A 25,433-nucleotide genomic window follows, 5' to 3' on the forward strand; every position below is an offset into this window, starting at 1 on the left:
CCAACTGCCCTTAACACCCTCATCCATCCCACCCCACCTCCCAGTTCTGCTCCAGCCATGCTTGTCCTAGAGTTGTTTCGGCTGGAAAAGACCTTTAAGATAATTGACTCCAACGGCCGACGAAACACCACCATGCCCAGTAACCCATGTCCCCAGGTGCCATGCCTACACGCCTTTTGCACACCTCCAGGGACAATGACTCCACCTCCTTGAGCAGCCTGTTCCAGTGCTTGTGCCCCTCATTCACCCTCCACACCGCTTCTCTCACCTCCCATTCTTACCCCCCAGATCCCTCTCCCTTCCGATCCCTGACCAGACCTCACACCCCTCTCCCCAGCCCCTCCTCTCCCGGGGCGGGGGCGGAGGCGGGGCCGTTACCGGCCGTTCTCCCTGTGGGCTCGCAGGGGCCGGCAGGGCTCTTGCCCGCTCGGGGTTCTGAGGGTCGTGCCCCGGGACGCGCTGGGCTCTGCTGGTCGCTGACCCAGCCATGTACGCGGGTCGCAAGCGGAGGAAGGCGGTGCCCCGGGTGTGAGTGGGGGTAGAGGGGAAGGGTCCCGGGGAGGGAGGTGGGCAGGCCCGGAGCAGGGCCCGATAACTCGGTTTGCCCGCAGGGTGCGGCCATGCCCGGCCGAAGGCGGCACCTCCAACCCTTCGAAGCGGCACAGGGAGCGGCTGAACCGGGAGCTGGAGCGTCTGGCCGGGCTGCTGCCCTTCCCTCAAGAGGTGGTGGCTGGGCTGGACAAGCTGTCGGTGCTGCGCCTCAGTGCGGGTTACCTGCGCGCCAAGAGCTTCTTCAGCGGTAAGGGGCACCCCACGGCAGCCGTCCTCCTCTTTCCCTTAAAAGTGCTTTTCCCCCTACGCCGTAATATTTCTTTTTTCTCCTGACACTGGATTTTGTTGCTTTCCAGTCTCAAGCCGCAAGGCTTCAGGGTGCGTGGAAAGCAGAGCTCGCGTCCGGTTGGAATTGGAGGGATCGGAGTGGATGAAGTTGATTTTGTTCGTGGGCTCTGCTGAAGTAGAAAATTGAAGTCTAGGCTGGAGGGTCTCGGCGTGGTCCTGGGCGGAGGCTTCGGGAGCCCAGTGGGAAAGTTTCGCCGTCCGAGTGACTGGTGTTGACCCTCATTATAATAGTCTGGTGACATAGTCGGTGTGCTGTCAATGAATGATAATTGCTAGGGATGTGGTTACAGTTTATTTGGGAGCCTCTTAAAATAGCCCGTGTTAAAGACGCGACCGTGTTCCACTGGGCTGTAATTAGAGCATACAGAATGGTCTTGAGGTAGCCCTGGGATTTCCATGCCGAAATAGTAGTGACTTGAGAACACTGCATGTGATCTCAGAAATATTGTAATTTCTCTCTTTAACTCCAAATCATTGAAGGTACTGAATGCCCCTGGGTTTGGGGGGAGTTGTTTGTTTATTTGGTTTTTTTTTATCCCTTTCCATTCTCTTAAACCCAGCTTGTAGAATTGGTAAGTGGGTGAAATGAGAAGTGAATGGTCTTGGAGAGGAGTTGTTTGCCTCACAGCATCAGGTCAATGTGCTTCTTTGACTGTCTCGGCTGTGCTTTCCACTCCGGTTTTGCCCTGGAAAGGAGCTCTGCTGTGTCAGCCTCTGCAACGCCAAATGTGTTGCCTGAAACCCATTGTCTGCAACGATGCTCCAAAGCAGAGGAGGACCAGTGTGGTGGTGGTGTGTCTGAAGCATGCATGTTCTTGTGTGGGGTGGAGGTCTGGTGCAGTGCAGGCTTCACTCTGCCCCTGAAACATTAATAATTTAAAGTTTGCCACATAGAGAATTTATAAAACAGACAGGTGGTAGTGATTCCTTAAAATGATGAGCTTGAAATGGCTGGTCTTTGTTGGGAAACATCACACCAGGAGTTGCTTTGGGGCTTGTCCTTTCCCAGGTGCCAGGATGCTGCACCAGCTCAGCTGGGGAAGGGTGAGTGTGGGATGACCTGGGGAACATGAACCACCTGCTTTGTGAGCATCCTGCAAGAGCTGTGTGCCCTGGGGTTTGACAGTCCTACATAGAAGGTTACTTTGAGTATGCAGTGCAAGAAACTAGGAAATCCCATTCTGATATTCTCTCGATTGTTTCTTTTTTCCTCTTTTTCGGGTATTTGATCTAGTTTGATTTTGTGGTCCCAGCTTCCCAACCACTGAATACACCAGTGTGTCTAGACCTATGGCATGGTACCCACCTCTCTCTGGATTCTGGCATGTCACAATAATCCAGGTGCGGGAGAGAAGGAGGGAAGCCTCATCTTTTTAGATGCAAATAGTGATTGCTAACTTAGGTGAGTCTCTGCAGCTTTAAAAAAAAAAAAAAAAAACTTCTGAAAAAAGTCTGTAAAAGGAGGTCTGGGCAAGCCCATCAATCAAAACAATTGTATGATTCTCTTTACAAAATCAAATAATTGTAATGCTTTTGGTGTGAGTGTTAAGAGTGATATTGCTGTCTAATAATCTGTGCTGGAGCTGAGATAAAGTTCACCTTGGGAAGGCTGCTGTTCAAAATATTATCCTTGTTTCTTCCTCTCCTTTTTCTTTTTTTCTTTTTGGTCATCCACATAAGTTTTTTTTGCCACACTCTGTCAGGCAACTAGAGGGGCAGCTTTGGGCTGCCTGCCTGCTTGTTGCTGTGCCAGGCAAGCTCCTGTGCTCAGCTCCTGTGCAACATCCTTGAAAATGTGTAACAAGATCCCAAAGAGGCTATTTTAGCTGTCAAAGCTGACAAGTCCTGTGTGAGCTGGATCAGAAAACATGAGTGGTTTGGGGTCTTTTTGTGTTAGAAGGCAGCTCAGAAACAGGGAGTGCAAACCCCTTGTACTGAGTGGAGAGGAAGGAGGAGCTGACATCCTCCCTCACCTGAGTATGCCCCTGCTTGAGTGCTGCCTGAAAGAAGACCAAGAAAAAGCAAGGGCAGAAACTGGAGTGTGCTGTCGTGTCTTGTGAGGAGAAACATCTTCACAGCATTCCCTGGAACAGGTCATGGATGGTGCCAGTGCTCACTGATGGCAATTCACTCAGCGGGTTTAAGCCAGCTGGCCGCTTCTCCAGTCCCCATACTAAATAATTTGTTGTATGTCTCCTTCTCCTGGCTATTTGAAAAGTAGTTATTTTTAATTTCATTTTGGCCTTGATTTATGTGTTGCTGATGTATGGGGAAGTCTCTGTGGGCCTCAGTGATGAAAAAGCAGGTGGGTTCTAGAGCTTTCCTTCATGCATAAGGATTTGTGTATTTTAAGGGGCCTCAAGTGAAACTGTCGCACTTCCCTTTCTGGCTGTCTGGGGGCATAACTAAAGGCCTGTTGTTAGGTGACAGAAATGAGAGGATTTAAGGCTGCTCAGTGTTTTGTTGTTTAATCTTAGGAGTGGCTCAGAAGTCATCAGATGTTCTTTGTCAATCAGAGCTATTTATCTGAAGAAACGTTTCCTCAGACTGAGAGCCCTTGTTGTCAAGTGGTGGTCTTGTTGTCTTGGAAGTCGAGAGGGCAACAGCTTCTCTGTGTGTGTTTATCTATTAATTCTGTTCAGTTCTGGAGTCTGGCAAATCTTTCTGATTTAACAAAGCAGGAAGCAGTTTAGTGCTATGAGTTTGCCATATGGGTTCAGCTTCTCTGGGGAAGGAGAATTCTAGGCCATGACAGCTCTTAGCCATGGTTTCCTCCTGGAAGGAGTACTGCTTTTTGCCTCGTACAAGCTATAAAGATGTAAGACTATTTAGACAAATGTCAGGCTGCAAGCTGTGTAGACAGGCATCCTGATGGCAGACAGGAGGTTTTCTTTGTGACCATCTGAAGGACCTTCTGGCTCGTAGGACATAAAGCTGAGAAGTGTCTGAGATTGCAGGAAGCTCTTTCAGCATGTGTGGCTTGGTAGAGGAGGGAGTACGCTGCAAGTCTGCCCACTGCCCAGAGTAAAGGAGCCAGGCACAGTGGTCTGTATTTCCCCTGAGATTGGGACCCCCCCTCCTCTCTATTCACTGATGCTAAGGACCATCCCTGAGTGGTGCAGTGAAGCCAAGCCACCAAGCAGCCTTGCTCCTTGCTTCATCGCTACCCCATGTCCTGCTGTTGGGTGGCCGGTGCCACCATGTTGGCCTCTGCAGAGGTATGACATAGCAGATGAGTGCTGGCAGCTTAGCCCAGCGGTGCCTGGCAAGCTGCTCCCATCTAATCCCTCCCCATTCCTCCCCTTGACACGAGGGCCTGGCAAATGCCACTGGTTTATGAGGGGTCCTTGTTTCTTCTGCCTCCCTCATTCTGGAAGCTGCAAAGGAAACCGGTGAAGGTTTGTTGGTGGATTTCACCCTGCGTGGTGATTCGTTAGCAAAACCGAAGATGCCTCTAAGGCACTTTGTGGTGTGGCTGTCAGATAATATTTGTATTGCTTTGTCCACTTAAACACTTAGTGGAAAGTCAACTGGCAGACCTGAAAACCATCTGAACATGAGGAAGAACTTCTTTGAAGGGTAACTGAACACTGGAGCAGGCTGGCCAAAGAAGTTGTGGAGTCCCCTTCTCTGGAGAAATTCAAAACCTGCCTGGATGTGAACCTGTGCAGTCTTCCCTAGGTGAACCTGCTTTAGCATGGAGGTTGGACTGGATGGTCCTCAGAGTTCCCTTCCAAACTCTACCATTCTGTGATTCTGCATGGTTCTGTGAAAACAGGCAAGAGCTCAGTTCGGAGAAGCATCTCTCACAGTTTGCTCCTGCAGCATGCTGGGAAGGTTGTCCAAGCTCTAGTCATCTTACAGTGAGCCTGGCTCTTCTAGGGTGTGAGAGCTAGCCCTCCCTGAGCACTCATTTGCCCTTGGGGGCCAGCTTGGTGTTCCCAAGAGGTCTGTTTGGCTTTCATGGACTCATGCCGTTTCGGAGGACTATAACGCAGCACAGCTTTTCCATCTGGTCCCCAAACTGAAGCTGGGGAGGAGGCAGCATGGGGCAGCATGCTACTGGGAGCACAGCCTTGGCTTGCTCAGCTTCAATCAAAACGCTCTTGAGGTGGCCATGGTTGCTGTAGCACCAACATAGAGCAACTGACCTGCAGCCTTCATTTCACGTGAGGCTCTGAGTGACATCTGGGGTTTGTAAACTACAGAAAGAACATTGCTGGCTTGGAGTAAGGAGGAAAATGCCCTGGCATGTGTTGTGGTGCTGGAAATCTGTGGATCAAGATGGATTATCAGCTGCAGCCCATCATCATGGATCAGAGGGCAGATGCAGCCTTCGTCTGGGGCTCTGTGTGCTTTTTTACCTATATGTGGTATGTCTTAGACAGAAAGTTATTGTAATGTATCCAAAACCTAAACAGTTTAATTCCATTTCCTGGAGTCCACTTAAAGTCTTGGGTAGCACCTGTAGGACTGATGTGCAGTCTCAAGGCTGAGCCTGAGTCTTTAACGTACAAACCCAGGCAGTTCTTGCTAGAGCTGTGATGGCCCAAAAAGTGCCTAAGATCGTCTCTGGTAGTTGAATCAGCCTAGAAAAGTGCTTTAAATTATGTAGTTGTTCTAGACCATGTAACTGTGCCTCTGAAACGTCTGCTTAGGGGTGAGGGCATGAGACTGGTATGTCTGCTTACGTGGTTGTTGAGAGATGACCAACATTGCTCATTTGTTCACTTGGTCTGCTCTCCCACCTCATGAGCTGTTCAGCCATGCATTGCAGATAGCCGTAGCAATAAAGCCTAAGGGGTGGTTTAAGAAAATAAAGCCTAGTCCTGTGATCACCCTGCTCTCTGCCTAGGTAATGAGCTAGCCTTGGAAGAGCAATTTAAGCTGGGAAAGTCTTGTGACTTCCCTTTGGTAGGCAGTTTTCCTGATGCATGTTTTCCTTGCCAAATATTTCTCCCGGGCTCTCTTGAGAGTGGCTGGTAGAAAGCTATTGGAGGTTTCTGAGATTTGCACTGGGCTCTCAGTGGCTGCCTGCACTGCTGCCTACAAGCTGCCTCCCAAGGCTCCTTCAAACAAGCATGGAAGCAGAGTTGTCAGAGCACTCCAGGTTTCAGCTGAAGATCATGAGCCAGTAGTGTGCCAGGTGGCCAAGAAGGCCGATGGCATCCTGGCCTGTATCAGGAATAGTGTGGCCAGTAGGAGCAGGGAAGTCATTCTGCCCCTGTACTCAGCACTGCTTAAGCCACACCTTGAGTACTGTGTCCAGTTCTGGGCCCCTCTGTTCAAGAAAGATGTTGAGTTGCTTGAACGTGTCCAGAGAAGGGCAACAAAGCTGGTGAGGGGTCTGGAGCACAAACCCTATGAGGAGAGGCTGAGGGAGATGAGGTTGTTCAGCCTGGAGAAGAGGAGGCTCGTGGGAGACCTTATTGCCCTCTACAACTGCTTGAAGGGAGGCTGTAGCCAGGTGAGGGTTGGTGTCTTCTTCCAGGCAACCAGTGACAGAATAAGAGGACACAGTCTCAAGCTGTGCCAGGGGAGGTTTAGGCTGGATGTTAAGAAGAAATTCTTCACAAAAAGAGTGATTGGCCATTGGAATGGGCTGCCCAGGGAGGTGGTGGAGTCACCGTCCCTGGAAGTGTTTAAAATAAGACTGGATGAGGCACTTAGTGCCATGGTTTAGTCGATTAGATGGTGTTGAGTGATAGGTTGGACTAGATGATCTTGAAGGTCTTTTCCAACCTGGTTGATTCTGTGATCATAGAATGAGAGAATCACAAAATGGTTTGGATGGGAGGGGACCTTTAAAGGTCATCTAGGCCAACCTCTCTTCAGTGCTCAGGGAGATCTTTAACTAGATCAGATTGCTCAGAGCCCCATCCAACCTGATCCAGAATGTTCCCAGGGATGTGCCTTCTAGCACCTCTCTGGGCAGCCTGTGCCAGTGTTTCACCACCCTCACTGTAAAAAATGTCTTACTTATACCTAGTCTAAGTCTGCCCTCTTTTAGTTGAAGCCATCACTCCTTGTTCTGCTAAAAAGACTGTCCCCATCTTTCTTATTGGGCTCCTTTCATACTGAAAGGCTACAGTCATGATGCACACCTAATGCTCCTGGGGTGCAAGTTGTGGAGGCAGGAGGGTTCAAACAGCTATTGATGCTGCAAGAAGAAGGTAAAGCCTGACACTTGCTTTGCCTTGTTGTCTTTGTCCTTGATTAAACCTCTGCACATGCTTCTCCCTTGAGACCCAAGTGCCTTTGGTGACACAACAGAAAGCTACACGTAGTCAAGACCTCCTTGCTTTTGAAAGTGCTATTAGGTCTTTTAACAGGACATTCATTATTCACCAACGTGTTCACAGAAGGTGGTGTATCTGCACCATCCAGGCAACAATAAATAATTCATCTACTTAATGAAATTTCTGTCAACAGGGAGCTGTGGCAGGCTTTGTGAAATGGTGAGTAAAGTTGTAGTATCTGTCATGAATAAGGAAGGGGAAACTCAGGAAGTATTTGCCAATGGCTAGAGAATGGGCTCCACGCAGCTCTGTGGTGAGAAATGAACTGATGGCTCTGCAAGCCAGGAGGAGTTGGCCCTGATGCTCTGCCTGCTTCTCTCAGTTTCTGTGATGCTTTCTCCTTCTAATGCATTTCAAACACTCTGTCAGAGGAGCTGCTGGCTGCATCTGCCAAGTCTTCCTTGTATGCCATGGTGGAATCATTCTGCATTAGCTAGGAAGAGCTCAGCTCCTGCACAAAAAGGAAAAAAAAAAATCCCAGAACAGGATACTTTACCAAATGTATGTTCCCATTCTTTACTCCTCAAAATAGTTGGAGACTTGTAAGAGTGCTGTAAAACATGTGGATTAAATGTCGGATTTGGCTTGCTAACAGCAAAGATGTCATCAAAGATGCCAGAGGGGAGGCTGCCTGTCTTCACAACAGCAATTCTGCTTTGAGTGTGTCAATTAAGAAGGCATTTAGGCCAAATCTTGCTCCCTTAGCATCATGCCATTGTTCTCTGTATTGCACACTCCTGCTGAGCCATGGTTATGTCTGCCACCAGTGGAAATGAAAGCTCTTGTGCTGGTTTCACTGGAGCAGAATTCTTGTATCGTGATGGAGGGAGCTGCATTCCTTGGCTTTTGTGGGTCTTGAAGGATCTCCCCAGCAGTGCCACTGGCAACCCAAGCCTTTGTTAGGAAGAGCTACTCTGCCAAGCCAAGGGAGGAGGAAGAAGAGTGATGTCTGATATGGGCCACCTGAGGCTCTTGCAGTAGGGAAGGGAACTCACCTGCTCCTGTGCTGCCCACGAGTTGTGGCAGGTGTTGCCTGCCTTCTATCTGGGACCATGTGAGCTCACTGGCATTTCTCTTAGGGTGGAGAAACCCTTTTATTATTTATTTATTTATAAAGGAAAATATCATTCTGACTAGAGGGAACCACTTTCCTGTTTAAATGACACAGATTAAAAATGAAAAAACCTCAGTTTATTCAAAGGGAACCTAGAGAGGTTTGTGGGTTTTTTTACTAGATTTCAAGTATTTTGCTGCTGCTTTGTAATAGAGGGTAGGAAAATAATTTCCAGGGTATTTGATGTGAGGATGTATGTACCAAGCAGCAGAGCTGCAGGTCACTCAGCCTGTGAGCGGAGCTGGAGGTGAGGGTGGGAAAGGAAGATCTGGAGATATCTCATGGTAAGGATTTTACTCACATTTTGAGTTGAAAACCTGCTTTTTAGGAAATCAGCACAAACAATGGAGACAGAAGTGGATAGAAGGCAATTTTATTAATAAATAGGTTGACCAATCTCTCCTTCTCCCCAAAAAATGACAAATACACACTAGGGCATTGAATGCTTGCAGGGAGCACCATTACCAAAACCCCTCTTCTCCTTCACATCCCACAGGCTGACAGACCTTTTTAGCCTAATAATTTCCACTCAGATATCCCCATCATCACTTGCAGCCAGGTTCAGTGTTTCCTCACCTCCTCATAATGTGGTGGGGAGACAAACCCCTGTATTATTCATGAAGATCCATGGAGCAGTTTGGTTTCCTTCTGGTGCTTCTCCTGCATCAACTCCTGGAGTGGGTTTGAGACCAAGTCATCTCTTTTTCCTCCTTTACAGTCAGTGGCCAGTGCAAAACTCTGCTCCCACTTGGGAGGTTTCACTGTGTGGAGGGAAGGGGGCTGGGTGATATCCTCTCAAAAATGTTAATACCCACTTGTTGGAGCAGAGATTTCTCAGGTTTGCAAAGCCTTGGCAGGTTCAGGAGTTCACTGGCAAACCTGGTAGGTGGCAAGGTGTCCCTCCAGCATCATGTGAAACAGCTTCCCATGCTGAGTGCCACAGGAAGCAGTGTCCTGGAGATGGAGGGAGGAATCCCACCCTTGTTGGTCCCCCAGTCCTCCTGTTCCCAGAGGGTGTCAGCACAGGGCCAGGCACCAGAGACCTCGGGAGCAATGTGGGCACCTGTGTGTAAGGACCACCATAGCACAAAACACATCTTCCTCCTTTGTGGAAGCCAATGCAGGCAGGGACCTCATTCCTTGAAGGTGGAGAGAGATTTTCTTCCTGGCCACTAAAAGGCTTTCTGTGGTTCCTGAATGAAGCTTTCTTTTTTCTTTTTTTTTCTTTTTTTTTCCCCCTCTGAAGAAATAGCAGGGGAAATGTGCAAGCCTTGCTGCTTTCAGGTGACCAACTTCCCTCTCCTTACCTTCCTCCTTCTACAGCTGCTAGCAGTAAAGGTGGTGCTGGTGGCCAGAATGAGGGAGCCCAGGAAAAGCCACGCTTGTTTTCTTGTGTGTTTTCTGTAAGCCTGCACCTCGTTTCCCTGCTGAAGGAGAGGGCAGGTGCTGTGTGGGGAATGCCACCTTGCCCTGGTGCTGAGTTTGCCCGTTCCTGCCTTGCCCTTCAGCGCAGTGGCTGCGTGGGAGCAGAGGATGCTGAGGTGGGGAGGATGCCGTGGCGGCTCTCCCGCTCGTGTCCGCTCTGTCAGCCTGATGCGCTGTGGCAGTTCTGCTGAATTGCTGACCCGAGGGGCTGCATGTGGCTATTTATGGAGACACAAAGCTGGGGGACACCAGGCGGGAGGCCAGCCTGAGATGTCTGTGGCTAAGAGCAGATCGTCTTCAGGGTTCCTTGGGTGGATCAGATGGAAAACTTGGTGTTTAGTGAAAGTCAAAGGAAAACTCCCATGGGAATTCCTCTTTTTACAAGAACAGTCTTCTCGATTCTGGCTGTTCGCTCCTGTTTCCAGGAGCAGGTTGGGTTTGGTGGCAGGAATCTGCCTGGAGGATCATGGGCCATCCTCTGATTTTAATTTTTGGTTCCTCTGGTCCCACAGCTTTAGGAGCAGCTGGTTTTAGGCAGTGGTTGTGGTCAAGTTTTCATTTTATGGGGAAATATCAAATCATTAAACCAGACTTCTGAGTAGAGGGCAGCACCCTTTAGCTTCTCTTCTATCATCCTGGTTTATTTTTATCATGCATCTCCAGGGCAGCAGTCTGGGAGCTAGCAAAGGGCGACTGAAGACCTTTAATAATTCATAGCTTCTATATTTTGCTCCCAGGGATCAGAAAAGCAAGATGCTGGAAGGGTGCTGCCAGAAACTTGCTCCATCCACACTGCAAGAACTTGTCTGTGCTTTGCATGCTGCTCTGACCTATGGCATGTCTGTGCCTGGGACCTTGTGCAGGCTTGTTGGGCCCTGACCCAGGCAGGGGACCCCCTGTGGTCAGCCATGCTCGCAGCAGGAGTGTTCAGGGTGGCAGGGCAGTTGGAACAGAGCAGTGTGTGAATGTCCACCCCAGCACGCTCGGGACTAGCCTGCTATTGTACAAACGTGTGCTGTAACCTTAATCCCAGGCTGTTGGCCTCTTCGTGTTCAAATAGCTTCTGAAATAATCTGTGCAGGCTGAGCCTGAGGGGAATTTCCCAGACCTCCCAGGAGCAGGGGGTTTGCTGCCATGTAAGATGTAGGGTTTTTTTCTTCTATTAAATAAAAGCAGTATTAGAACCAGGACATGTTTTGCATTTGATTATGGAACAGAGTGGATCTTCGGGATGGTCCTGTGTCTGGTGGCAGGAAGTTTTGTCCCCCAAAGCCTTGCGTGAGTACCAGTGTGGCTCTGCAGATCACAACGTCCTTGAACGTTCACACCCACTGCAAATGCCTGCTGAGGATGTGAAGGACTTTGGGATGGAAGGTGAACCCTGGCAGTGGAAGAGAGGGTGGTGTGCCTTTTCTGTGTGCTTATCTTCCCAGCAGAGAAGTGCTGAGAGATGGGGACACTCACTTTGGAGACTGAACCAGTTCCCCTGCTGGTGGCTGCTTTCTGAACGTGGGCATCCCTGAGTCCTGCTTCAGACCTCCTGGCTCAGAGAAGCATCTGGAGCAGCTACCTTTCACCGTGGCTGGGAAGCTGCTTACCCACAGGTGCCTGTGTGCAGGTGCTGAGGTCCTTCAGGATCTGCTCCACACAGATAGAGGAGCTGAGCTTCAGCAGTCACTTTGGCAAAGCCACAAGGTGAGCCAAGCATTACAGAGCCTGATTTTGTTTGTGGCTGGTGCTTTGTGCCATCTGACTTGCTGCTCTGTCTTGGCTTGCGGCTTTGCTCCTGCTGCCAGCTTTAGAGGGTGTTAAGTTACTGCCAGGGTCCACTTGATGCTCCTGTCACATCTGAGCGTGGCAGCTCCTTGGCACATGTAGCACAGAAGCTGGGAAAGGCAAATGCAGAAAAGCTTTTCTCTGTCCAAGCAGGAGCAAGGGAGCACCTAGGGCAGTCTGCAGTGACAGCTGCTGCTGGTGCCTTGCACCTTTCAGCCCAGGTACTGGTGGGAGCAGCTGGTCTGCCAGCGGCCAAATGCTGTCCTCTGTCTTTGTCATGCTTTGCAAGAAGTTTCCTGGCTTTGCTGCTACTTCCACTGTCTCCTGGACAGGCTTGCTGTGCACAGGCCTGTTGCCATCTTATTTTTTCAATAGTATCCACCCTAAAATATGCCATGGATTAGTGCTCTTGGGGAACACAGTGCAGCACTTCCAAACATCTCGTTAGTTAAACTGAGTGATGGATTCCCTCATCTTTGTCATGCATTGATCACTGCTGGGTTGCCTGTGATCTCGGGTGTCTGTGTTTGGATCCTCTGTGTGTTGTCCCATGCCTTTCTTCCACTGTGAGCTGTGGCTTGCCTTAATTTGATTGAACAAACCTGCTATGTGGCTGAACTGTAAGGAGACATTGACTGGGCTACCTGGGTTGTACCCTTCAAAATAGCGTGTTCCTTGTCCTGGAAGAGTGGGATTTGCCTTTCATGTAGTGCAGACTTCTGCTGCTGTCAGTCCACTGCCCTTTGCAGAACCAGGGCAAGCATGAGCTGATTCATTCTAGTTCAGCATCATAAAGAAACGCTGGGGGCAGTGACTCCCCCAGCAAGAGCAGAGCTGCTGCCAGGCACCAAGAGCCAGTGGGGTGTGCATGGTGTGGCACCAGGGGCTGGCTCTTGCTGTTTGCAAGGATCAGTGTGAGGCTTTGACTTTTCATCCAGATCAGGAGTAGGGGCCTCCATGGTTGTTGTTGCTAAATGATAATGAGAGATTTTCAGCTGGCTGGTGAGCTCACTAAACACGTTTACTGATGCTACTGTTTGCAGGTAACTGCTGGTAAACACAGGACTTCTTAGGTGTTCTGCTGCTGCCAATCTGCTTTAACAATCCCTGACTTTAATTGCTCCATACTAGCAGGCCACAAATGCTGGGGCAGGGTAGGGGAAAGAGGTGGGGGAGTTAAGGGTATAGAAGAGTTGGGAAATGTTTGTTAAAATTAACTCTTCTGAGAGCTAAAGTGAAGGCCTGACTACATCACAGCTTCCTCTGGCACAGCACTGCCTGGCTTTGCAGCCACATCCACATTTCACCATTCCTGGTGGTGGCTTGCATGTATAACCTCAGCACTGAACTCCTTTTCCTTTGTTTTGTGCAGTTGCTCTGAAGAATCACAGTGCCAAAGAAGAGGAGAGGGATGAAGACTATGGCAAGGGACCAGCTCCTGGCTCAGCAGTGGTGCCAGAGGGTGAACTGCTTCTACAGGTTAGTGTCCCTTGTTGACCACCTCTCTCTGGCAGATGCCTTCAAGGGATTTTCCTCTTGTCCCCCATGTAGCTCCTTTGAATTTTACCCAAAGAGCATACTCCTCTGTTGTAGGATTGTAGAATGTTAAAGCTGTCCCTACTTATTGCAGGACGGTTGGGCTAGATGACATTTAAAGGTGCCTTCCAACCCAAAACATTCTGTGATTTTATGCTTTGGTAAAGCAGTGATTTCACATAGTGTAGATCATAGTGCAGAGGTTTAAGATCTCTTTGTGTCCCTGAGGCAGAAACTGTTGCTTCTCCCCTTCTTTTTTCCATCCTTTCTGGAAAAAATTCCCATCTCTAAATTGTCTGTGTGTTAGAATCACTCCATTTGAAGGAAGCAGCACTGAATTTCTGATCATGGAGATTCATCTCTCCCGCTTCTCTGCCCTCATGTGCAACACGGAAGCCAGGCAGAGCAAGATGTTTGAAGTATAGTTTTCGACCTGGGCTCACTCCTCCTGATGTGGGGGTGTTGCCCAAAGACTGGTGAAAACGGGAAAAAATTGTCATGGAAGCCCTCCTTGATTTTTCAGGCCTGACACTGAGTACATAGATGGGTGCTGATGGGCCACGTGCTCAGCCTCTATAGACAGGGCACGTTGATGTATCCCAGGAGCTCTGCAAGAGGCATACAGTTGATGCCTTTGGTAATGCTGGAGGCAATGCTGGTCATGCTGCAGCACGGTTGGGCTGAGCCTGCTGCTTCCATGGTTTATTCAGAGACACCAGGAGATGACCTTTTGTCTACACATGGTACACAGTGAATAGGAAGAGGTCAAGCTCCAGCTGCATGACGCAGGTCTCCCATCTCTGCCTTGCACCCAGGCACAGGCTGCAGCCCTGTTGCCTGCCTGGCTGTTGTTCAGAGTAGGGTGAGCATCCTCCTCAGTTCCACCTCCTATCCAAGAACTCACTCAGCAACAACTCTAATTACTGTCCTGCCTGAGAGCCAGGGAGCCAGGATCTCAGTGTCTGGTGGGAGAAGCACTGAAGCCAGCCTGGTTAGGAACCACAAACCTGAGTGTTCTCTGCTGTAAAGATAACTGCTCAGCAGGGCATACTAGGGGTTGATGTCCTGCTTATCAACTCTTCCCAGACTTTGGTGCCATCCTTTCAGAGGTAACAAGTTGGGTACTAAAGGCTCTGCATTTAGGTTTGGCTTACCCTGGCATCTGTGCGATGCTGGATGTGCCAGAGGCTCAGGACCTGCCTCCATGCCCCAAGGAAATGGTCATACATGTTTATAAAACTGCATCCACCCAATGTGTCACCTTGAACACTCAAACTTCCTTTGCCTTAACTCTTGTCCCACCCTGATTCTTCCCATCCAAATTTTCTGGCCTTACTTTTTTTGGTCTGTCCTTTTCTACCAAGGATGTTTCCAGCAGCAATCACAGCAGAGGAAGGTATCTGAAACTGAGGTTAAGCATGAAAATCCCCCTAAAGAGACCACCAAGGCCTTAGCAAGGCTGAGGTGTGGGTTGACCACCTGTGCTCAGGTGCCTATCAGTGCAGGTACACATAGCTGTCTACTGAGTATTAAATCTACCTGCTGGTCAGTGCAGTTAGGGAAGGACAGAGTGCTGCAAGATATTGCTTGTTCCTGATGCCTCTGAAGCTGCTCAAAGGGTTAAAGTGCATTTGGCAGCACTAATCAACCTCTGCAGCAGATTCCCACACGTTGAGACCAACCCCAGTAAATAGGGAGTGTGTTTGTGCCCAGAATAAAGGGACAGCAAGGGGGGGGAAACAGTGACCTGGACAATGAAACAGGAGTTGGCAGCAACAATAGCTGGACTTGGCTGTGCCTGCATGCCAGACCCTAATTAATCCTGATGTCTATACATCATGGAGTGGGGGAGGCACGCCAGGCCTGGCTACTGTGGCTTCTCTGCCTGCAGCTAGGCTAGAGGTGCAGGATCTGGACAGCCATAGGGCTTCTGGGGTCCACACTGCAGGAGAACCTCTGCCTTCCAGAAGGTCCTGCTTTGAGTTGTCAGGAGTGTCCATGTGGGGCCTTACTGCCTTTGTGCTGTCATGGCAGTGAAATATGTCTGGCTTCTGGGGAGCTAAGCCAGTGGTTTCCTTGGGTTTCTATGGCCTTTGCTCTTAGGCAGCACCATGAGCTTGGAGGTGTTTTCTGGAAATCTATCTGGATCATTTCAGAGCTGTGGAAATTGAGTCACAGAGTGATGCCTACCGCTTGGGAGTCAGGAAGAGACTACTGTGGGCTTGCTGCCAGCTCTGGAAAGGTGATGACAAGGTCTTCCAAGCCAGGGCTCAGGGGCTTGCTCCTCGTGATTGGCAAAGGCTGGTGCAGTGCCTGTTCCTTTGGACCCTGCACCAGTGGCTGTCTTAGCAGCTGACATGCAGAAGAACATTGCTGCCTACTGCCAGAGAGAAGGAATAAAAAGCCAGGACTCCTGGGACAGTAGCTGTATTCCCAAAGTAGTAGGGAGGCTCCTCTGTACTGCTTAATCTTCACAGATCTCCACATATAAATGACACTGTCAGCCAGCACAGCACCCTGGTCTCTTCTACTGTGTCCTGTTCTGCCAGCTCTGGGGCTGCTGGCTCAGATCAAACACCCAAATTATTTCCCAGATTTGTTAAGCTGCTAGGATTGTGCCCATCTTGAGGAGGATAGCCTGTCAGCAGTTCAGCCCATTCCTGCTGGGAATCACATTGCTCTCTTGAATGTCGACTTTGCAGTCCTGGAGCTCAAGGAAAGGGTGGAAGAGCCAGGGAACTGTAAAATATGTAAGTTGTGTAACATTAAAAATGCAAACTTCAGGTTGATGTGGCTGCTTTTGCTCTTTTCTGTATGTGGGGCTTGGTGCTTCAAACTTGCATCAGTGAAGCAGCTTGGGTCTTTATTTTGTGAAAGCAGAGCAGAGTGTCCTGCCTGCTGGGTGGGTGGAGGGTGTGTACAGGTGAGCTCATGCTCCAGGACAGGCTGTTAGCCTGATGTAAATTTGTAGACCTCTTGGAGAGGTTGCTGCAAAGGAAGAGGAGTGTGGCTGAGAGCATCTCCCAGGTGTCAGTGGCTGGGGACATCCCTTTCTCCTGTGAACACCAGTGCTTGGTTCTTTTGCTGCCGGGTGGTGCTTTGGAAGGGTGGTGCTGTGCAGGCTGGATGAGTGCCTTGCAACAGGTTACTGCCAAACGTGAGTTTGGGGTGAATCATTTGACCAATTTGATCTAGTGGAAGGTGTCCCTGTCCATGGCAGGGGAGCTGGAGCTACGTGATTTTTAAGGTCCCCTACAACCCAAACTATGATTCTATGGTTTACTTGCTGAAAGGAAAAGATGCTCTGATCCCAACCAGTGATTCTGTGGTTTTGCCCCAAGTGCAGGGACCAGACTCAGCCTGTCTTCCCTCCTGCTTTGGAAGAAAATGGATTTTTAGAAATCAGATGCATTCACTACAGTTTTGAAAACCAGACTCATCTTTCGCTTTCACCTTTTCAGTTTGCAGTGGTTAAGGCTCTTGGCAGGGTTTGGTTATCTACCTTGACCACAGGGTGAGTGATGAGGGAGGAGGAAGCAGACAGTGGAGGCAACACATTTTGAGGCCTTATTCCTTGCCCATGGACAGCCCAGGCAAGCACACCATGATCCTTCTCCAGGCCTCTCCTCTGGCACCTGGGAAGGCAGGAGGCATGCAAACAAGGCCAGGAGCTGGGCAGGTTTTTCCCACATCAGCAGGACTGTCCCCACCCATGGGGGCCAAGCAGCAGCAGGGAATGCCCAGCCAGTGCTGGCAAGCACACCATGATCTGTGTTGGGTTTTGCTCTTCACTGAACATCCCCTAGCTTTTCCAGCCTCACATTGTCCTAAGCCACACATGCCTGCCCAGACCCCCCCAGTCTATGGGGAGGACGGGAGCCACATGAGCGGAACCATCCGGATAAATGCAAGTCGATGTTAAGTGCAACCAATGTGAACTGCTGTTTGGATTCCTTGTTGTCAGAAAGGCTTGCTTCCACCAGGACAGCAGAATGGACCAGTTCCTCATAGTGTCCAGGTTTGTTCTGCTAGCAGCTCTGAGATTATTTGCCCTTCGCATAGGATGAGTATAAATATCCAAACCTGAGTGTCAATGAATGCTCCTGGGATGGAAGCAAGGATTTCCATCCATTGGGATTAGGATATACTCAGGCTGCTGTGCAGAAGAGCTACCTGACCACATGATCTCAGAGAAGCTCAGCAGAAGTTACCATCTGTTTTCTTGGTGAGCACAGCTCTGCCAGCATTGATCTCTATTTTTCTTCAGCCAGCCTGCAGTTGGTGGATTTCACTCAAGCAAGACAGAGCAGGGGAAAACCTGAGAATGAGCTGCAGACCTTGACTTCTGCTGGGTAAAGCAGACTTATCCAGGCTGTGAAAACCTGTGGATTTAGGTGGATGTTCAGAGGATTGTCGTCAATGGCACAGTCACCTTGGAGGCCTGTGGCAAGTGGTGTCCCCCAGGGATCGGTCCTGGGTCCAGTTTTGTTCAATATCTTTATCAACGACCTGGATGAGGGCATTGAGAGTACCCTCAGCAAGTTCTCTGATGATACAAAACTGGGAGGGCTGGCTGACACCCCCTCAGGCTGTGCAGCCATCCAACGTGACCTGGACAGGCTGGAGAGCTGGGTGCAGGCAAACCTCATGAAGTTTAATAAGGACAAGTGCAGGATCCTACATCTGGGGAGAAATAGCAACAGGCACCAGTACAGGTTAGGGGCTGCCCTGCTGGAAAGCAGCTCCATGGAGAAAGACCTTGGAGTGCTGGTGGGCAGCAAGTTCTCCATGGAACAACAATGTGCTCTTGTGGTCAAGAGAGTCAATGGGATCCTGGGATGTATCAAGAAAGGTGTCCAACAGGTCGAGGGAAGTTCTACCTCTCTACTCTGCCCTGGTGAGACCACACCTGGAATACTGTGTCCAGTTTTGGGCTCCCCAGTTCAAGAGAGACAGAGACCTGCTGGAGAGCCACGAGGACGATTAGGGGACTTGAGCATCTCCCCTGTGAAGAGAGACTGAGAGCCCTGGGGCTGTTTAGTCTTGAGAAGATTGAGAGGGGATCTGATCAAGGTCTATAAATATGTGAGGGGTGGGTGTCAAGTGGAAGGGGACAGGCTTTTTCCGGTGGTTCACAGTGATAAGGCAAGGAACAATGGGTTCAAACTTGAACATAGCAGATTTCACCTCAACATGAGGAGAAACTTCTTTACAGTGAGGGTGACAGAGCTCTGGAACAGGCTGCCCAGGGAGGTTGTAGAGTCTCCTTCTCTGGAGACTTTCAAAACCCACCTGGATGCATTCCTGTGTGGACTACCCTAAGTGATCCTGCTCTGGCAGGGAGCTTGGACCTGATGATCTCTTGAGGTGCCTTCCAACCTCTGATATACTGTGAGACTGTGATGTTCTCTGGGACTGTGGCAAAGTATATGCAGAGGTACCAGAGAGCCAAGACAATACTCAGTGTTATGGCAGTGAGATGCCATCGGAACAGCTTCATTTCCTTGCAGGGCTTCCCATGCTTAATCTCCTGCCCTATATCTTTCTCTCGGTGGGGAAGTGGCTCAGATGCCTGCTAGCTGGGACCAGAGAGGACTTGGCTGACCACTGGTTGAGCAGAATGGAACCCACTGGTTCTGACAGAAAATGGTGATGTGAGCATGACATGTACCTGCTGATCTCTTCTCTCCTCCAGGCACTCAATGGCTTTGTCCTAGTGGTAACATCAGAAGGACTGATATTTTACTCCTCACATACAATTCAGGACTATCTGGGATTTCATCAGGTTGGTAGCACACCTCTGACTTGCTGTGGTGGGTTTGCAGAGTGGGTTTTTCCTTGGTGGTGGAAAATGACCTCAAGGTCCCAGCAGGGACGAATCTCTGCTGGGATCACAGGGTCTTGGGGCAGCATGGGACTTTTCCCTGGTCTTGTGAATTTGGATCTATATTGCTAGAAGTGGTCACTGGGAGGTGTCAAAGCAGCTTTGCTACCCCACAGATGCTTTCCACCAACCACATTCATAGCCATATTATGTAATGCTGTGGTGAGACATCTGGGGTTCCTTGCCCAGTCTCCCTTTGGACACCTACTCCTGAGTGACCCCTTCATAAATCCCATAGGGCTCCAGTGCTTTGTGGTTGTCTGGGCACCTAGGTAACCTGAAAGGCACTAGGTCAGATTTACAGGGAGGTGGGACTTGCCTACAGTCCTTTAGTTACTGTGGTTTGATGTTGCTTCCATACAGCTGTCTTTCCCCCACCATCTGGGGTAGATGAGGACCATCCATCTGGGCAAAGGGAGTAAGTCCCAGAGCAGATGCCTCGTTCTCTCAGGAGTGTTTTAGGGTGGTTTAGTGCTTTGCTGCAGTTTTGTTCCAAACCCCATGTTTTCATCTTGTTCCTCAGACAGCACTAGGATTTTGAAGGACACCATGTTATGAGGATGAACGTATCAGAGGGAAGCTGTATGGCTGGTGCTTAGTGGCTCTTTTTGGTACTGGAGAGGAGGTCTGGCCCAGCACGGGCAAGGGGTCCTTAGAATCAAACGTGCTGTAGCATCAGCTGTGGTGGGAGGTGTCCAACCTCATTCAGCCAGGGACTTAGTTGAGCACCAGGGAAATTAGGTAAGATGGCCAACTGGGGCTGTGACAGGCTGTTTCCAGGAGAGGTGTGAGAACTGGTACCTCGGGACAGGCTGCAGAGCTCTTAGGTTGCTTTTTCCCTCTAGACAGACGTCATGCACCAGAGTGTCTTTGAGCTGATCCACACTGAGGACCAGCAGGAATTCAGACGCAACCTCCACTGGGCCCTCAAGCCACCCCATGCTTCCAAGGGTGAGCTTTCCCCAGAAGGTAAAGGCAGGCTGGGAGCAGGCATCCTGGTTAGCACAAGATGTGTAGCTCCCCACATACACCGGGCCGCCCAGCTTCCTGCCATTGCTTGCATGGGGCTTTACATCCTTGTGGCTCAAGCCATGACTTCATCCAAAACACTGTGGCTTTCCACCAGTGTCTTGCTGTGCTCTGCAAACACTTGCAGTCCCTGATGCTGGTGATCTCTAGCCCTTGCTAGAGACCCCTGCTTGCTCCTTTCCCAGTGCCTCTCTCCCACAGAGGGGAAGAGCGTCGGCTCTTGTGCTGTCACCTACAAGCTGGATCAGCTGCCCCCAGAAAACTCCTCCTTTCTGGAAAGGAGCTTTGTGTGCCGCTTTCGCTGCCTCCTGGATAATTCCTCTGGCTTCCTGGTGAGTACAGGCCCATGCTGTGTCTTTCACAGCAGGAGAGGTGTAGGTTCACCACTGCTGGATCACAGAAGTTGGCCTTGAAAGACCTAGTGCTCCTTTCTGCCACATACTGCACCTGCCTGTCTCAACAAGGTATTTATGCTGTTTTTCACAGGCTTTGTGCCTACAGCTTCACCATGTGGGTTTTGTTCCTCTCCTCTCAGAGGTGCTGAATCTTGAACAAAAGTGCTCTTCCTCCACACGTTTTGCTAGGTTTCTGTTAAAGGCATGTCTTAAGACCAAGTGGTGTTCATCCCTCCTCCTCTCTACTGCAAGTGGGATTCTTACCTTCATCACCACATATGTAATGATCCCATTTCTCCCTCTCATCCTGCTGTAGTCTGGAAGCTCAATATGAAGAGTCCCTTGTGCAGAAGCAATCCTTTGATGAGGCTGTGATGTAGCTTGGTTAAAATGCAAAGCAGCTCGTGCATTGTACGATGCCCTGATGCAGCTCCAGCGTGTGCTCAGTCCTGCAGCTGCTGCATGTCCAAGCCCCAGGCCAGCAGTGAGTGGCTGCAGAGGGGGAAAGCAGCAGGCTGCTGTTGTGGAGAGCTCAGTGCATCATCCTTTTGATCCTTTGTTTTATTTTAATAGAGGGCACTGGAATCACAAGGGACAAGTGACGAAGGATTATTTGCACCAACCCTCCAGGAGGATAGCTTATTTTCTGTGACACTTTCCTCCTCCCCTCTCTATCTAATTTTCTGTATGACATTGCACTTTTCTTCTTTTCCTAGGCTTTAAACCTTCAAGGCAGGCTGAAGTTCCTTCATGGGCAGAACAAAAAGTCTGAGGATGGGTCTGTGCTGCCACCCCAGCTTGCTCTCTTCGCTATCTCCACCCCGTTGCAGCCCCCATCCATCCTGCAGATCCGAACCAAGAACATGATCTTCAGGACAAAGCACAAGCTGGACTTCACCCCTTTGGCATGTGATGCCAAGTAAGCAGCAGAGCTGATGTGAGGGATGATGCTGTGGGTTTCTAGCATGCCATACCAGTTTTCTAGCATGCCATTCCGTGTCCCACCCTGGCTGAGCTGGGTGCATTCTTGGTCTCCTGCAGGGGGAAGATCGTTTTGGGCTACACGGAGGCAGAGCTGCGGATGCGGGGCACCGGCTACCAGTTCATCCATGCTGCCGACATGCTGTACTGTGCTGAGAACCACGTCAGGAGTAAGAGGCACTTCCCTGCCTGCTTGAGCCCACCTCTGAGGCTGCTGAGCGGGCTGGGACTGTGAGCAGCTGTGTTGGCTGCCATGTTGAGCCCAGAAGCTCTTTCCCCATAGGACGCTTTGCTTTATGCTTTGCTGTGATGCTCTTGTCAGGGAGATGGGGGTGGAGCACAGTGAGGGGTGCTTAGCTGGGATGGTGCTCCTTTTGTGCTGGACATGGTGCTGCTTATCCCCACCGGAAGATGGAGCGTTGCTGGGGGCAGCCCTGCCTTGGGGGATGTGCTGACAGTCTTGGCCCATGTGCTTGCTCCCGGCAGTGATGAAGACAGGTGAGAGCGGCCTGACAGTCTTCCGCCTGCTGACGAAGGAGAACCGCTGGAAGTGGGTGCAGGCCAACGCACGGCTCGTCTACAAGAGCGGCCAGCCCGAGTACATCATCGTCACACAGAGGCCCCTTCTGTAAGTGCAGCCGGCTCGTCAGGCCGGGTCGGGGACAGGCTTGCATCTCCCATCGATGTGGGCTCTGGGGTGCCCCAGCAGGGCAGGGTGTTCGGTTCATCATTACTTCTTGTGCCTGTTAAAAGAGCAGCCATAGCATACCGTGCTTCCATGCTGCTCAGCCGCATCCCCTTCTGCAAGGTCACTCCACAAGTGAGAGCGCTGAGCAGTGTCCTGCACCTGACATCCTTGCTCCATGTCCTAGGCATTGGTTCAGACTCACCCTGGGAAACCTGGTGGCTCCTCTCCAGCAGGTGGAGGGTGCAGGGACAGCAGAGACTTCAAATATTGCTGTCATATGGCAGCAGCCCGACACCCTTGTCCTAAGGGATGGCTGCAGCATAGATGAGCAGGGCAAAGGTGTGACTTCTGCCTGGCAGAGCAGTATTGCCCTCTGCATGTCAAGTATCTCATGATTATGCTGAAGATGCATTTCTCTCTGTGTGTGGTTCTGCTCAGTACATGAATGCTGGTCATAGCTAGGGGCTTTGGCTTGCAAGAATCACAATTAGCCATGGCAGAAATACTTTATGGGATGTGTTTGTGCACATGCAAGCCACAGTCTCCTCTTCCTGCCCTGCAGAGATGAAGAAGGAGGCGAGCACCTTCGGAAAAGGTCCATGCATCTTCCCTTTACATTTGCTACAGGAGAGGCGCTCTTATACCACAGTGCTTACCCTCTCCCAGCCTTCCCTGACCCTTTCCAGAACAAAGGGAAAACCAGTAAGTCCAAAAAGACTTCCCACAACCATGGAGGACGCTCCCAGAAGAATGGTGTCAACTCAAGTTCTCTGCTGGGCACCATGATGCAGCAGGACAAGACAGTGTATGCTTCCCAGCCAGCTCTCCCATCTGACCACTCCTTCAGCAGCAGTTTTGTGGAGCACCTCAAGGATGTCTCCTTGCTGGATGCAGAAAATGATGCCTGGAGTATGGGTGCTGCTCCAGTTGCTTCAAAGGGGGACAGCCTCAAAGAAGAGCTGGTGGATTTGCAGCAAGAAGACCCTCTCTTGGCCACCCTTGACTCGCTCTCAATTAAGAATGATGAGAGCTGTTCCAACAATGAGCTCTTCAGTGCACTGGAGGGCCTGGGGTTGAATGCTGAAGACCTGGAGCTCCTGCTGCTGGATGAAAAAATGGTGATGGTTAATATGGACCCTGACCACACCCCATCCTTGAACGACTGCCTCACCAGTAACGAGATTTTCTCCTATATCCACACCACTCTGGTGAGCAAGCAGGAGGGAGGACAACAGGTCTGTCCCCTGCCAGGCACATCCATGAGTCCACACGGAGGCACCTCTACATACCAGGTTCATGCGGAGAACGAAGACTCACAGTACATGCCCCAGTATGTTCTGCAACCTGGCATCACCCTGGGCCAGCTACCTGCTTCTCTGTGGGAACAGCCCCTCCATTCTGTGCCAGGGAAGCCACACCTGATGCTGCCAGAGCTGACTGAGGAAGAGCCTGCTGATAGCTCACAGTGGAGGCCAGCTGGGGGGGAGGGCCTACTCCATTTCCTCCAGCCAGTACAGGGCATCCCATGGGACAAGGTGCCCAGCTCATCACCAGGAGCCCCCTGCCTGCAGGAGCCACTCAGGACTCAGCAGCTGGAGGGTGACTTCCCGGCCCTGTATGCCACACAAGACAACGCTCACTGGTGTCTCTCCAGGCCCAACCAGTGCCAGGGCCATGTGGGACCACCCAGCCAACCAAAGCACCATCACTTGCAGAAAAATGGCTTGTGCAGCCACAGCCCTGACTCCACTCCACATTACCTTTCCAGCAGCAGCCCCAGCCCATGGCAGGACTATGTTTCCCCACTCCTGGGGTCCCTACCTCAGCCTGTTTTTTCTGGCATCACTCAAGACTTGATCTCCCAGCACCAGGGCTGCTGGGGCACAGGGCCTGGCATGCCAGCAATGCACTTTAACCTGAACGGAGTGTGCAGCATGGAAACTGCATCCAGTGGTGAGTCCCAGGAAAAGATGGCTCCCTACTCAAGCTTTTCCACCCCCTCCTCTTACCAGCTTATTCCTGAGAAGCAGCTGAGCACTGTTATGTCTGTGCCTCAGCACCTTTCAGCTGAAGGGTGCTTTGGGAGCATCAGCAGCCCACCAGGGACTCCGGTGAGCTCCTACGGGACGTATGCCTCCATGCTGAGCCAGGGGAGCAGGCACAGGGTAAGAGCTGTTCTCTGCTATCATGCTCTGTATTTTCTGTGCTAGTGTTTCCTGGGGGTCTCAGCACAGAGGGCATGCACTGGCTGGTCAGTAAACAGGAATCACTGCTCTAGCTGGTGCATAGCCAGAAAGGAAAATGTCAGGAGCTTTTTTTTGCACCAGGAGTTGAAGAACAAAAGACCAGGGTGTGGATTCTTACCATTAGAAGGTACTGTCTCTGGGTCTGATTTCCATGTGGTTTGTTTAATTGTCATTTCTGTATAAAGAGTAATTCCGGTCAGGCACTGGTAAGCTTTGATGGGTGCTACAAAGCACAGGTGAGATGAAGATCTTCGTTCCTGTAAGGTCTTTCAACTCAAAGGCACCTTCTAGCTCTGTTGAAGAGCTTGATTCTGGTCCTGCCTAGTGGTTTGGGAGCTTGTAGGACCAGTGCAGAACAACCCCAACACTTCTCTAGAACTTGGTGGCCACCTCATGTGGCTGGTGTGCTTTTAGCTTGCCAGGAGTTCAGCAAGTGTGCAAAACCCAGGTGTTGGCTTCAGATGCAGTCCAGGTGCCTGTGATTTACAGATAGGTTTCATGAGTGAGCTGCAGTGCTGCGGTAACTGGTCAGGCTCTGCAAAGGTTAACTAGCAAAAGGTCAGTAGGTAGAAATTAGTGCCAGTAAATTTGAGGTTGACTGCACTCACTCTCTGTGTGCTTTCATCCTCTTGTCAATGAAGTGATGGGTCAGTGTTAGCCAAAAAAAGGACCCGGAGGAAGGTGTGGGAATGTGTCTGGGGTTGCTGCGAAGCCACCCAGGGCCAACAGTCTCCTCTGGACATCAGCCCAACTGGAACCAGTAGAATACTGCGGAATGCCTCAGTGCTCTTTTCTCTCTTCTAGCCTGCAGATGGCTGTGTTTTGCCCAGCTCTCCCTTGGGACTCCCTAGAGACCACCTGCTGCTGGAGAGCAGCCTGGCTCCTTCCTGCCAGCCACAGCCCCCAGCAGAAGCGCTGCCAGATCACCCTCATGCCTCCAGCAGTGACTTCTGTCTCTAGGAGAGGAAGAGTGGAATGGACAAAGCAGGACTATGCCCTGGAGAAAGAGCTGCCTTCAAGTTGCAGGAAACAAACCTTCCCCCTGCCACACATGTCCTGCTATTGCTTTTGATCTTGGTTGCTTTGGCTCAACTGGGGATTTTTTTGCCTTTTAAAAATTTTTATTAATTATTTTTTCATCAATTTCCTGCTATCCTGCC

The 25,433-nt window shown here is 50.5% G+C and overlaps 1 protein-coding gene across 1 annotated transcript; it reads left to right on the top strand.

Annotated features, from left to right (window-relative positions):
- The first annotated feature begins 487 nt into the window (after positions 1 to 487).
- Positions 488 to 25,233, top strand: LOC128967239 (aryl hydrocarbon receptor-like). Its single transcript, XM_054381285.1, has 11 exons — positions 488 to 528; positions 612 to 799; positions 12,887 to 12,993; positions 18,746 to 18,835; positions 19,780 to 19,903; positions 20,165 to 20,295; positions 21,075 to 21,277; positions 21,400 to 21,509; positions 21,826 to 21,967; positions 22,590 to 24,192; positions 25,078 to 25,233. The coding sequence occupies exons 1-11, from the start codon at positions 488 to 490 to the stop codon at positions 25,231 to 25,233; spliced, it is 2,895 nt and encodes a 964-aa protein (XP_054237260.1).
- Positions 25,234 to 25,433: the final 200 nt, after the last annotated feature.

This window comes from Indicator indicator, chromosome 5, assembly GCF_027791375.1.
Source record: "Indicator indicator isolate 239-I01 chromosome 5, UM_Iind_1.1, whole genome shotgun sequence".
NCBI classification, from domain to species: Eukaryota; Metazoa; Chordata; class Aves; order Piciformes; family Indicatoridae; genus Indicator; species Indicator indicator.

Coding starts and splice junctions, on each gene's coding strand:
- LOC128967239 (XM_054381285.1), top strand. CDS start 488: ATGTACGCGGGTCGCAAGCGGAGGAAGGCGGTGCCCCGGGT. Junction 21,278..21,399: donor CCTTTGGCATGTGATGCCAA/GTAAGCAGCAGA, acceptor GGTCTCCTGCAG/GGGGAAGATCGTTTTGGGCT. Junction 24,193..25,077: donor GCCAGGGGAGCAGGCACAGG/GTAAGAGCTGTT, acceptor TCTCTCTTCTAG/CCTGCAGATGGCTGTGTTTT.